Genomic DNA, 12,186 nt, shown 5'->3' with positions numbered 1-12,186 from the left:
CCAGATCAAGACAGCGACAACAGGAATTCAGGTCTTCTCAACTTGCAACGTCGCTGGCATCGAAGGTTTGTCACGATCAGGATCCGGACGGGAGCTTCTCGTCATGCAGATACGAACGGGCGCATCACCTCCGACTTTTGACATCTTCGCGATAGCCGTTCTTATCCGTAGCGTTTCGTTATTCATACAAATAGTTTGGCTTCGCACAACTCGATCGTGTACTAATCAGTGCGATGGTGCTGATTATCGAATGATTGCCGGCTGCCAGAAGCGCTCATTGTCAAAAATTTTGGCCAGGTCATTGCTAGTGGAGAATAATATCTGTTTCAAAGTACTGCATTTATCTGTCTCACTTGCATTTGAAAAGCTGTTATGCTCGTACCTGTCTCCGATATCATTTGAATGATCTCGCGAGAAGAGAATGGTATGGACAGGCTCCAAGTTCACCGCGGAGCCGGTGACCACGTGATTGACGGCGAACAAAAGGCCATTGGCTGCATATTTAAACGCTTGACAGTATGGCAATAAACTTACTCTATCCGACGTTTACTGGAAGCTCGCTTGTGTGGAGTCCTGGCTCCTATGGAGTGACTTCGAGAGGTACGCGGTGGATCCATTCATGCTTATTCCATTAGAAGCGCCATATTGGCCATTCGTCCCGTCGAGTCAGGCAAACAATATTTAAACAACTGTCAGTGTATATCGTCACCATCGTCCTCGATTTAGTCTCCCTATGGGAAAAATTTGGAGGCGCCATATTGGCCATTGATTACGTTGAGCCATGATCATGTCGACATCGTTTGAGCCACTGTATGTCGGAGAAGGTTAGTACCCTTGATTCTATTTCTCTATAGGAAAGGTCAGTATCCCATCATATACTTGGACCTACCCGGTGAGGCAACAACCGTTCGTCCACCGAATACGGGATAGACACTTCTCGTTAGCACATTCACGTGACGTGAAAGCGATAGAACATTGCATGGAAGCCAGCGAATGAGTGGGAATGTATGCATTATTTGCTAAAGCATCCTTGATAAGTGGGTTATTGGACAGAAGCATATTCGAGTGTTTCACGTCCGTCAGTTGTGCTAACGTAGATTAGATACTCGCCTTGATCCCCTTTCATACCGCAGGGTCCGATAAGAGTCCTCAGGGGCACTTTCCTGACATTGGGAAAAACCATAAAGTTATACCAATGATCGTTCGGTCGTCTCCGGGGTTCCGTGTCGAGTTCGCAAATACGAGCGGAAGTTAATCCGAGCAGTCGCATCGTCGATTCTGTTTACCGCAGCCGTATTTCACTAAAGAACTCGTGAAGCTCTCGTGGCCACATCCTATTGGAGGCAAGTAATATGTTATGGAATTTCAGAAGGGAAGGGGAGCTTGGATGTGTTAGATTTCAGGAACGGTTTCTCGAACCTATTTGTTTGAAGGACCCTATAGTCTTGGGACATAACATATTATGATTGAGGCCTATTTGAATCGTTCTGGGAACAGCGGGCATCAGATCATACTCGTTGCAAACCTAACTCTCATCCGTGTAAGCCCAGATTCCAAGACTCATCCATATCTTTCTCACTCGTCTTGGAATGGATTACGATTGAAATTCGAGATCAGTTGACCTTGAAGGCGAAAGTCTCGTCCGTGCTGTGTTGAGCTTCTATAGCAATACCAGATCTCGTCTCGGGGATTCAAACCATAAACCACGTTGGCTAGATCAAGGTCTATCGAAGCGTTTCCTTTTGAAACTAGGCCGGTCGTATGCACTAGCCATTAATGAGGAGGTATCATGACCCGGCCGTGCATCGAAAGTCTGGACCGTGTCGATATAACAGGACAAATTTCCATAATTGCATCGTAAGGTACTTTAGCATTTATCAGCTTCTGATTGGTAGGAGTGAGTCAATCTTTATACGGGACTTAACGTACCAGGGGATGAATGTCAACTTTGGTTGTGTCATCCTAGAGACAGTTGGACACTACGGAACACCGAGCGGAAGATGCAAAAGGACAACATCCAGGGAAGACTGCGGGGTTCGTGAATCGTGGAACATCCTACTGAATGAGTCCTAGTCAGATACCCACCGGCATTCCAAAATTATTTATTTAACCTGGTTAGCTAAACTTTAAATTCATGCAACCTAGCGATATCCTTCACAAGTTCTTGTCCAGCCATGTTAATATCCTCATGTCCTTCACATAATCAGGCCAGGATGATTGTGTGTACAGCCAGAGGTTGTCGAATGTCCAGTAGAGTCCATGAGGCACTTGTCTGTGTGACTTTACTGGTCTAATTAAAGGGCGATGCTCCTTATGCACCGGGTGTTCACCCTTCCCCGCCGGTAGACTGATGCTGGGAAGAGTATGACAAGACGTGCACGATGGGATTGTCGCTTGCCTAAGTTTGCCAGCACCGCGAGTTCAGTGTGAGTGCTTCGACACGTCCGAGTGTTTTTCGCACTGTACGGTAAGAGTATATTGATTCTGATTCGCCAAGAGACAACCGAGAATCGATCGCCCACGAACCGCTTCTAGGTCTGGAAGGAGACATCAGGTTTCCAATTTGTGAAGGATTGTGAGATTAGAGATGACATGTACAGCCAGTACTAAGATGGACTTGATAGCGTGAAAGTGGAGTGTTGCTTTCTATTGCAAAGGGATAACTGCAATTTCAAAACACAAAACACAAATGTGAGATGCTTTTGGGTTCGGTTCAGAAAGTATGCCCTTACCTCAGAAGCTGCTCAAATACGCAATATGACCAGTCCTTCACAGCAAAGCTGGACTGAACATGAGTAAGCCATATCTTCGTATACTGCGTGCACAGGCCTGAGCTCCATAAGACCATGTTTGAATGCGCAGTCGTGTTCTGTACTAGCATATATTGTTCTGTAGAGAACTTACCAAACTCCACGATCGCCCAATATATGACACGCAAGTCCACCAGCCATTTATTGCCAGTCGCCGTCTCCAGAGGTGCATGGTCACTACGCGCTAAGGTCCATCCGACTGGTGCGAAGGAAAACCCGCGGCAGCAAGGTCTAGGGGTGTGTCCATGAAATGTGGGCTGGATGGTCTGAGTGCGTCGAAGCCTCGTGTCAGGCACACCATCACGGTGAAAAGGACGAGCCGAATGTCCGAAACACAATGATATTAACCACACCAAACTACTTGGAAGTTGGGACCCGGTTCCTTATGAGCTCGTATTAAAGGTGGTCTACTGCTCGTTCGGATCTGATGAACCCGGCGTCGTCGAAGGCTGTTGAAAGAGATACGGTATATTCTGGGTGGTAGCACGGTTAGTCATTTCTCTCACGAGATTTCCCAGTCGTTGATGTTGTTTTGGACACAGTCGCACACACCCTCTCTAAATCTGCGCTAGCCTGTGCATCATGGTCATGTGCGATGTGCATGTTCTTTGTGAACGATCGTTTTGCAGTAAATAGGTTAACTGATTTACATTTTAGTTCCAATTTAGTGGGTCTTTCTGCCTGTGGTCCCGCTGGGCAGGACTACAAATCAGGGTGCTGATCTTCGTCTTCTAGTAGCAATCATACCATCGAATGTATTCTTGAAAATCTCTATTGTCAAGCCATCGAGCGTTCAAGGTTGTCGGCCAGGACAGCCCGCTCACTGGCACTGCTGTTTCCGGTTCACTGCCAATTAACCTGTGCCCGGCACCCTGATCACGGTCTCACGCTTTTCTTAGCCAGTGTCAACAGGTGTGAGCCCGTGATACACGAAACCCTAATTAGCGAAGTTCCCCATAGGTGAAACATAGACGCCTAGTACCAGGCTACGCCCAGAAACGGAGATGTCCAAGAATAACGTGTCTTTACATCGAGAGAGGCGCAGCTGTCCACATGCCGACGGAATGGCCTAGCATGTCTAGCTGATATTTCTTTTTGCCCCACGACTCGTTGCTTGTTCACTCTCCAGCACGATGGCCTCTACTTCGGCCAATCTCGTGCAACAGGCTGCTAGCTCCGGCGAGCTAACAGACCTTGTTTCGTCTTCTACACCTGCCACTGTTCATCCTACAGATGATTCCATCCTCGCTGTTCTCACCGCTCGATTTCGCGCTGATTTACCGTATACTAGACTCGGATCCACAAATATCGTGGTAGTCAACCCTTACAAAACACTCGCCAATGTCAATGACGCTAATGCGAAGGAGTACGAAGAGAGATGTTACAAGGATACCAAGCTGGGCTTGGCAGATTCTCGGAGACCCCCTCAGCCTCACTTGTATGAGCAAGCGGCTAAAATTTATCTCCTTATGAGAAGAAGGAACGAGTCTCAAGCAGTTGTCACTCGGTGAGTTACTTCCGTACCGAACGAAACTAGAGCTCATAGTACAATTCTGTCAGGGGAATCTCAGGATCGGGAAAGACCGCAAGCAGTCGGCTGCTCGTGGACCAGATTTTACGCCTTTCAGCTCACTCCAAACGAGAGGCCAAAATCTCTGAACAAATCAAATCTTTCACGGTGCTGCTCGAGTCTTTCGGAAATGCAAAAACGCTTGTGAACCCAAATGCCTCACGACACACACGCTACACAGAGCTCCACTTCAATGAACGCGGGCGTATCAGCGCTGCAAAGGTTATCGCCTTTGGGCTTGACAAGTCACGCTTGACTCGTTTGTCACATGAAGAACGATCTTACCATGTGTTCTACCAACTTCTTGCTGGAGCTACGCCAGCGGAGCGTGACTACATGGGCTTGGAAGGTCCTTCGGACTACGCCCTGTTGGCATCATCCGGTTGCTATCACTTGCCTGCTGGCCCATTCAGTGATGATGGCATCGCTATGGATGATTTGCGAGATGCCTTCAAAACCTTGGGCTTCAAGTCCAAGCACGTCTCATCAATATTCAACGTGCTCGCCGCCATTCTGCTACTCGGCAACCTCGAATTCGGGGAGGCTGATGCGCAGGACGTCTCTGCATATGTCCTTAACGTGCCAATTCTCCAACAGGTAGCAAAGCTTTTGGGCGTTTCTCCCGAAGAACTCAGTGACACGCTGACGTACAAGACAAACTATGTACGCAAGGAGCTGTATACTGTGCTGCTCAATGTGCAGCAAAGCGCAGCACAGCGAGACCGGCTAGTTCGTGATCTCTATGCAATCATGTTTGCATTTGTGGTGGAAACAGCCAATTTCAAGCTAGCTCCTGCCTCTCTAAATCCTACATGTTCCGCCACTCGTATTGTACTGCTCGACCAAGCGGGTTATCAGACGCGGGCACCTTCAGGGTCGAGTGGTCCTACTCCCCTTATCTCCGCTCATCAGAATGGCTTTGATGAATTCTGCATCAACTTCATCGACGAAATCGTGCAATCCCACATACTTCGAAACACTTTCGACGACAATACAGCTTTCAATAGTCGTATGATTGCTGATGGGAACTCGCTACCGGCCGTCATTGCCATGGACAACTCAGCATGTGTTGAGCTTCTTCGGGGCCCATACACCACTCAGACAACGTCACGAAAACCTGGCGGTCTTCTGGGTGTCGTTGACAAGGCCGCAACGTCCTTCAAATCGGGGCGTGCGGATGAACGGCGGGATGATGATTTACTGCGAGACTTGAGTGCCAAGTTTGGTGTGCACGCGTCTTTCGTTGCAGTACCGGCCACAGATGGGAGGAGAGCTTTCGGGATCAACCACTATGCTGGTCCCTGTTCATACGACATCGGCAACTTCGTGGAGAAGGACGCGGACCTGCTCGACCCTATTTTCGTCACTCTCCTTCGCAGCTCGACTGATGTATTTGTCGCGAAGCTCGTGTCGGGCCCCAGCTTGTCTACGGAAAAGCACCAGAGCGATGAGGAAACTATCGTCCAAGCTCAAGTCTCTTCCCGCCCTCTTCGCATGCTTACTCCTCTCGGAAACAGTGCTGATGAAACCCCTCGCCTAAACCCGTCCAAAATCTATCCCGTCACTACGCAGCTCAATCAGACGATTTGGAATGTCTTGTCTAACATTGAGAATGTGCCGATGTGGACTATCACGTGCATTCGCCCCAATGATACTGGGTTCTCTAACTCCCTCGACAGGCGTCGCGTCAAGGGGCAAATTAGGTCTCTGTTACTCCCAGCTATTGTGTCGAGGAAGCAGGTTGAGTTTGTTGCAGACTTTGATCAGGCAGAGTTTTGTGAAAGATATCGTCCTTCTATGCGCGGATCAGATGCTGAGCGCATGCGTCAGTGCGCCCAGTCTAATGGCTGGAGAGAAGGCATTGACTTCGCGATTGGGAACCAGAGGATCTGGCTATCATACTTGGCATGGAAGATGGTAGAAGATGTTGTGCGTTCTGAGGAGAAAGAACAGAAGAAGCTTGCCCGTGAGGATTCGCAAGAGGACGAGAACGCCATGCTCGATGATGCCACAGACTACCCTGGTGATGAGCGGCAGTCAGCATACTTTGATGAACCGCATGCCACAGCATTCCAAGAGCCGAAAACGCCTGCATTCGATGGTTATGCACCGTCTCATGTTGCTGCTCCTAGTTATCGCGAGCAGTCGGAATCCACGACGTGGGACACAAAACCCGAAAACTTTGACACAGCGCCTCCCCTTGTGACTAGTTCTGCCATGCTAGCCGCGGATAATGCTCCTGAAATGTTGGAGGAACAACTGCCAACCACTCGAACCCGACGTTACTGGCTTTATACCGTCTATTTCTTCACCTGGTTTATTCCCAATTTCCTGTTATCGGGGTTAGGACGTATGAAGCGCCCTGACGTCCGCCTTGCATGGCGAGAGAAAGTGACCATCTGCCTCCTCATCCTCTTCGGAAATGGCCTTATCCTATTCTACATCATCGCTTTCGGTGTCATTCTCTGCCCGAACTTCAAGTATGCATGGACGACAGATGAAGTAGCTCAATATACAGGCAACACTGACTACTACGTCTCCATTCAAGGCAAGGTTTATGACGTCTCCAATTTCGTTTTCGGTGACCACAGTGACATCGTGGGAGAGGCAAGTAATGGTGCGGCCACCTTGGCGGGGCTCGCTGGTACCGACATGACCTACTACTTCCCTCCTCCCTTAAATGTGGCATGCGCGGGTCTTGTCAGCGACCCGACAATGAAAATTACTGCCGAGAACAACACTCTAGTCTTGTACCCGACAGCTATGCATTCCTCTGGATCTAATGCTCCGACGACTCCCACAGCTCTCGACAACCAGGACTGGTATACCGCGACCTTCATACCAAAGATCAACCAGTATTACCTTGGTCCGTTAGTTTGGGAGCCAAGCGATATCTACTCTCAAGCTAATCAAACAACGAATCCGCGGTAAGTCGTACTTAGTCTGCCTCAGTAACATCACTCATTATCTTCACAGAACTTGGGCGATTTACGATAACAGCATCTATGATTTGACGGACTATCTCTACACCCTGAACACAATCAACCTGAATGTCGCTACGTACAGCTTCCTTGACCCGAACCTCGTTGCGGTCTTTGAGGAACAAGCCGGGCAGGACATCACTAGCCCTTTGAATACAGTCTTGGCCGCCATGAGTGCTGAAAACCGTACGGCGAATATGGACTGTCTTTCTAACGCCTTCTACTATGGAGAGACAGACTTCCGGTACACTCCTAGATGCCAAGTGCAGAACTACCTTTTGCTTGTGTTCTCCAGTGTCCTCATGGCCTCAATGGCGTTGAAATGTACGTTTTCTTCCTATTTGAACCTTTGCTTGCATTGACTCCATATAGTCCTTGCCGCACTCCAACTCCAGACCAAGCGCTTCCCTGAGTTACTGGACAAGTTTGTGTTATGCCAGGTCCCTTGTTACACGGAAGGAGAGGATTCCCTTCGCCGCACACTCGACTCACTTGCCAATTTGGACTACGACGATAAGAGGAAGCTGATTTTTGTCATCTGTGATGGGAATATCATCGGGAGCGGTAATGAACGGCCGACACCTGCTATTGTACTCGACATCCTTGGCGTCGATCCAGCGAAAGATCCTGAGCCCCTGATGTTCAGATCAATCGGAGATGGCTCGCAGAAGCTCAACTATGGCAAGGTATACTCTGGATTGTATGAGTTTGAAGGTCATGTTGTTCCGTACGTCATCCTCTCGCAACCATGAAGTCATTTCTGACACTTTTATTTAGGTATATAGTCGTTGTGAAAGTCGGGAAGCCAAGTGAACGTTCGAAACCCGGCAATCGTGGCAAGCGTGACAGTCAGATCATGTTGATGCAGTATTTGAACAGGGTTCACTTCAACGCACCCATGTGCCCGCTAGAGCTCGAGATATATCATCAGATGCGGAATGTTATTGGGATTGACCCTGCGTTCTACGAGTATATTTTCACTGTGGATGCAGACACGGTACGCTTTATTACTCGTTACCCCGAGAAGCTCTGACATCCTTTCGCAGTCCGTGACTCCCAAATCTCTTAACCGTCTTGTAGCAGCCTCGATAGCAGATTCCAACATAATCGGCATATGCGGTGAAACGAGACTCCAGAATGAGGAGGGATCCTGGTGGACCATGATCCAGGCAAGTGGTTTAAATTTACACATTTTGTGTATTCATGCCAACATACCCATAGGTATACGAGTACTACATATCGCACAACTTGTCCAAAGCTTTCGAGAGTCTTTTTGGCTCAGTCTCGTGTCTTCCTGGTTGCTTCACCCTTTACCGCATCCGCACTAATGATAAAGGCCGACCGCTCATCATCTCCAACCGTGTAATTGACGAATATGCAGAAAATAACGTGGACACCCTGCACAAGAAGAATCTGTTCTCCCTCGGCGAAGATCGATTCCTGACGACGCTATTAATGAAACATTTCCCCACTTTCAAGACCAAATTCACTCCGGACGCAATTGCGCGTACCATGGCGCCGGTATCCTGGCGAGTATTGTTTTCACAACGCCGGCGTTGGATCAACTCGACCATTCACAACTTGTGCGAGCTTGCTATTCTTCCCGACCTCTGCGGAATCTGCTGTTTCTCAATGAGGTTCTTCGTCTTTCTCGATCTGATCGGTACTTTGGTAAGGTCGTTTCAAAGCGTCAATGTACGATTTCTGATGTTTTTTTTTTCATTAGATATTGCCTTCCACTGTTGTTTATGTGAGCCGCAGCACGTTATTTTTCACCGCGTTCCAGCTAACGTTGCGTTTAGTTGGCTTGGCTGATTGTCGAGGTCGCTACTGGACAATCTCCGTTCCCTCTGATTTCCATAATCATGTTGGCAGCGGTGTATGGTCTTCAGGTGAGTAATGTCGTCTAATTAAGAGAAATCATTTACGATGTCATTTCCAGGCTCTTATCTTCATTATCAGAAGAGAGTTCATGCTTGTTGGATGGATGGTGGTCTATCTCATTTCGTGGGTTGAATTGTTCTGTAACAGATGCATAGCTCACTTTCTGTTGTTACAGGTACCCAATCTACAGTTTCTTCCTGCCCATATATTCATTCTGGCGGATGGATGAGTTCGGTTGGGGTAACACTCGTATCGTACTCGATGATGGTGGAAGCAAGAAGATCATCGCGAACAGCAACGACATGAAGTTCAACGAGTCTATGATTCCGTACAAGAAGTTTAGTGGTACGTTCAATATGCATTCTCACTCGTGCTACCTGCTAATGGTAATCCGTGCAGACTATGAGGCTGAAACGTTGGGTGACAACCAATCCGGGCAGTCGTATGACTCGCCTCCCGATTTCCATAAATCAGGCTCTGTGTATCTCTCCGCCCCTCAGCCGCATCTTCAGTCAGGCTCTCAACGCCCGTCTGTCTACGAGTACGGCCGCTCTGAGTCAGGAGATCATGACTACTACCGCGACACAAACATGATACATAGCAACTCGTCGCATCACAACCTACCCGGGCCTTCACGTCCGAGCTCCCGTGCCGTATCTGACGTCAACCGTCCACCACCTCAGATGGCCAACTGGAGAGGACCCTCACAGGAAAGGATCAACATGTTTACTCCGACCAATTCGGGTCCACATGGGAGCGTGTATGCCATGACGCCGCCTGACTCGCGAATGACATCTGGAGTCTTCAACCGCTCCATGTCTCCCGCTCAGAGCCTAGGTGTCCCTCCTCAGAATTTCAACGGGGGAGTACGGACATCTACGTTATCTATGGCTACAACTGCGTTTACCGGCCCCAACATGAATCCCAACCCCTCGGATGACGAGCTGTATAATGCACTTCGGAACTTTTTGAGTACACAAGACTTGATGGCTGTGACAAAGAAGTGCGTTGACCTGCTATACTTGACTACACCCTAATACCAACTTCACTTTAGGACAGCTCGTGAGGCTATGGCGGCTCGCTTCCCTCGCGCAGACTTGACGTATCGTAAAGACTTTTTGAACCAGTGCATTGACGACATTCTTTCGCATTAAACGTAGACTATATACATCATTTAGGACACTTACATTCATCTCTCGGACCCTTCTAGGACTTAATTGACTATCGGGACATTGCTGATTAACGTTTTGTTTTGCTACGATTACTACACGTATGACATTTGTTAGTAACAGGTGTTGGATTTCGTCGGACATAATAATATGATGGCGACTTGGACTGTTGAACCTTCGTTAGGGCAACCAACTGGTGACTATATGTAATTACAAGATGACGGTGCTTGTAAAACGGAAATGGTTCCTAATGAATGTCTACTTTGAATGGGCTATGGGGTATCTGTGTATTCTACTAATATTGTAACAATGTAGGTATCGTCATCAAAACACAAGTGAATACTTGTCAGAGACGAGTCTGCTATATAGCCAGAGTATTTCTACGGTACCGATATCCATATTATCAACCGAAGCAATGTTTTTGACTTGTGCAATGATGTTATGGTCTGACGCGACCCTATTGTATTCTCCGACACGCTACTGCGCTAGTCGAAAGGCTGTCTCGGGTGAAACTGCAACTGCAACGCCAGTGAGCTCGGCTCCTCTTCAACAGGTGAACCGCCGGGTAACTTGTCAGACTCATCCATCAGGGACCCAGGCTCTGTCCGACCTTCCATGCTCTCCATGTCATATGCGAAGTCACGCTGCTCTGCAAAGTCAGGTACCCCGAGGAGATACCGATCCCATGGACGGACAGGTAAGAACGTCTGCCGAATGGGCTTTGCCCACGAGAACTGAACTAGGGTCTCTTCAGTGGTGATCAGCAGGCCATGGGGCCCGTCTGCCTTGACTCCATATGTGATGAGAGTCTCCTGGGCCAGACCGCGCCTCCGCCTGATTTCCGTGATATGGAACGAAATAAAAGTCTGCAGTTTGCGAAGCGAGGAGCTCAGCTGTTCAAACTAGTCATAAAACTTCAATGCTAGATCTGTAGGCATGGTTTGTCGCAGCGAAGAGACTTGTGTGTGAATATGATCTGCGGACAAGGATGAAAGGGTACGTGGAGTAGTGCTATAAGAGGCGATATGGGCTGGAAGACAGCTATTGAACTCGGAAGGTTGTCCGATCCAGTCGAGGACAGTGATGTTGATGTCGCCTGGCCGGGCCACGACCTCCTGCAGGAGCCATCCGAGCGCGCTTCTTGCTTCCTCTCGCCGTAAACGATAGGTAGGGTGATGGCAAAGATGTCAAATGATGAGTACGCAACGTCTTCTTGCACAGTGGTGACGCGCTTCGATGCCCGTTGTAGTTTCTCTCGGGCGCCGCTCATACCTGGACGGAAGGCCACCAGGGCCCGTGCATCTATCCCTGTCGCATCATCCAACTCCTTCATGATTGCAGGGGACTCTTTGTGGTCAGGAGAGCGATCGTCGAGATATAACGACCAATCCTTCTGATAGAGGATTACAACTTCGGACCGACGAATTCTTGAATCGCATAGGCAAGTTTTGCAAAGTGGAAAGCTTCTGAATAAGGAAAGTCCTCAAAGCCTTTGCACAACAGACCAAAACAACGCTTGCCCTCTTCTGAACTCTGCAGCCTCTGCCGCACTAGCCTGGTCTGGCACAACTGAGGGTTACGGCGAAATCTGATACAAATACAACCCACGCGTGATGCGTGCAGCCCTGAAAATTTATCGCAAGCGTGTATCGTTGATGTGGCTATCTCAAACCGATACATATGTAATGTATCATGATTTTCCTCACATTATAATTGTTGACGGACTCCCATCTAGCACATAGAATGATTCCTTCACCTTGCGTCATGTGGAA

The 12,186-nt window shown here is 48.6% G+C and overlaps 2 protein-coding genes across 2 annotated transcripts; one reads left to right on the top strand and one right to left on the bottom strand.

Moving 5' to 3' along the window:
• The first annotated feature begins 3,564 nt into the window (after nt 1–3,564).
• HD556DRAFT_1001303 (glycosyltransferase family 2 protein) lies at nt 3,565–10,614 on the top strand. The gene is made up of 13 exons (XM_041295836.1): nt 3,565–4,317; nt 4,371–7,307; nt 7,357–7,685; nt 7,734–8,088; nt 8,139–8,358; nt 8,408–8,530; nt 8,583–9,032; nt 9,088–9,111; nt 9,164–9,253; nt 9,304–9,368; nt 9,421–9,590; nt 9,645–10,248; nt 10,300–10,614. Exons 1-13 carry the CDS (start codon nt 3,944–3,946, stop codon nt 10,397–10,399), a joined length of 5,841 nt encoding a protein of 1,946 aa, XP_041154402.1. The 5' UTR covers nt 3,565–3,943; the 3' UTR covers nt 10,400–10,614.
• Nucleotides 10,590–11,860, bottom strand: HD556DRAFT_1539318 (uncharacterized protein). The gene is made up of 2 exons (XM_041309712.1): nt 11,415–11,860; nt 10,590–11,307 (listed from the first exon to the last, which is right to left on the bottom strand). The coding sequence occupies exons 1-2, from the start codon at nt 11,745–11,747 to the stop codon at nt 10,900–10,902; spliced, it is 741 nt and encodes a 246-aa protein (XP_041154401.1). The 5' UTR covers nt 11,748–11,860; the 3' UTR covers nt 10,590–10,899.
• Between the last annotated feature and the right edge of the window lie 326 nt (nt 11,861–12,186).

The sequence above is a fragment of the Suillus plorans genome (genome assembly GCF_016647745.1).
Source record: "Suillus plorans strain S12 chromosome Unknown HD556scaffold_85, whole genome shotgun sequence".
Classification (NCBI taxonomy): domain Eukaryota; kingdom Fungi; phylum Basidiomycota; class Agaricomycetes; order Boletales; family Suillaceae; genus Suillus; species Suillus plorans.
The sequence above is the reverse complement of the archived record's forward strand: the minus strand, read 5'-3'. Positions and strand labels throughout refer to the sequence as shown.

Bases quoted from the DNA above. Each gene is read 5' to 3' on its own strand.
- HD556DRAFT_1539318 (XM_041309712.1), bottom strand. From the start codon at position 11,747: ATGAAGGAGTTGGATGATGCGACAGGGATAGATGCACGGGCCCTGGTG. The intron at 11,308-11,414 runs GTACCCTTTCAT...TAGTTTGAACAG, and splicing joins CTCTTATAGCACTACTCCAC to CTGAGCTCCTCGCTTCGCAA.
- HD556DRAFT_1001303 (XM_041295836.1), top strand. From the start codon at position 3,944: ATGGCCTCTACTTCGGCCAATCTCGTGCAACAGGCTGCTAGCTCCGGC. The intron at 7,308-7,356 runs GTAAGTCGTACT...TTATCTTCACAG, and splicing joins AATCAAACAACGAATCCGCG to AACTTGGGCGATTTACGATA. The intron at 9,254-9,303 runs GTGAGTAATGTC...TGTCATTTCCAG, and splicing joins CAGCGGTGTATGGTCTTCAG to GCTCTTATCTTCATTATCAG.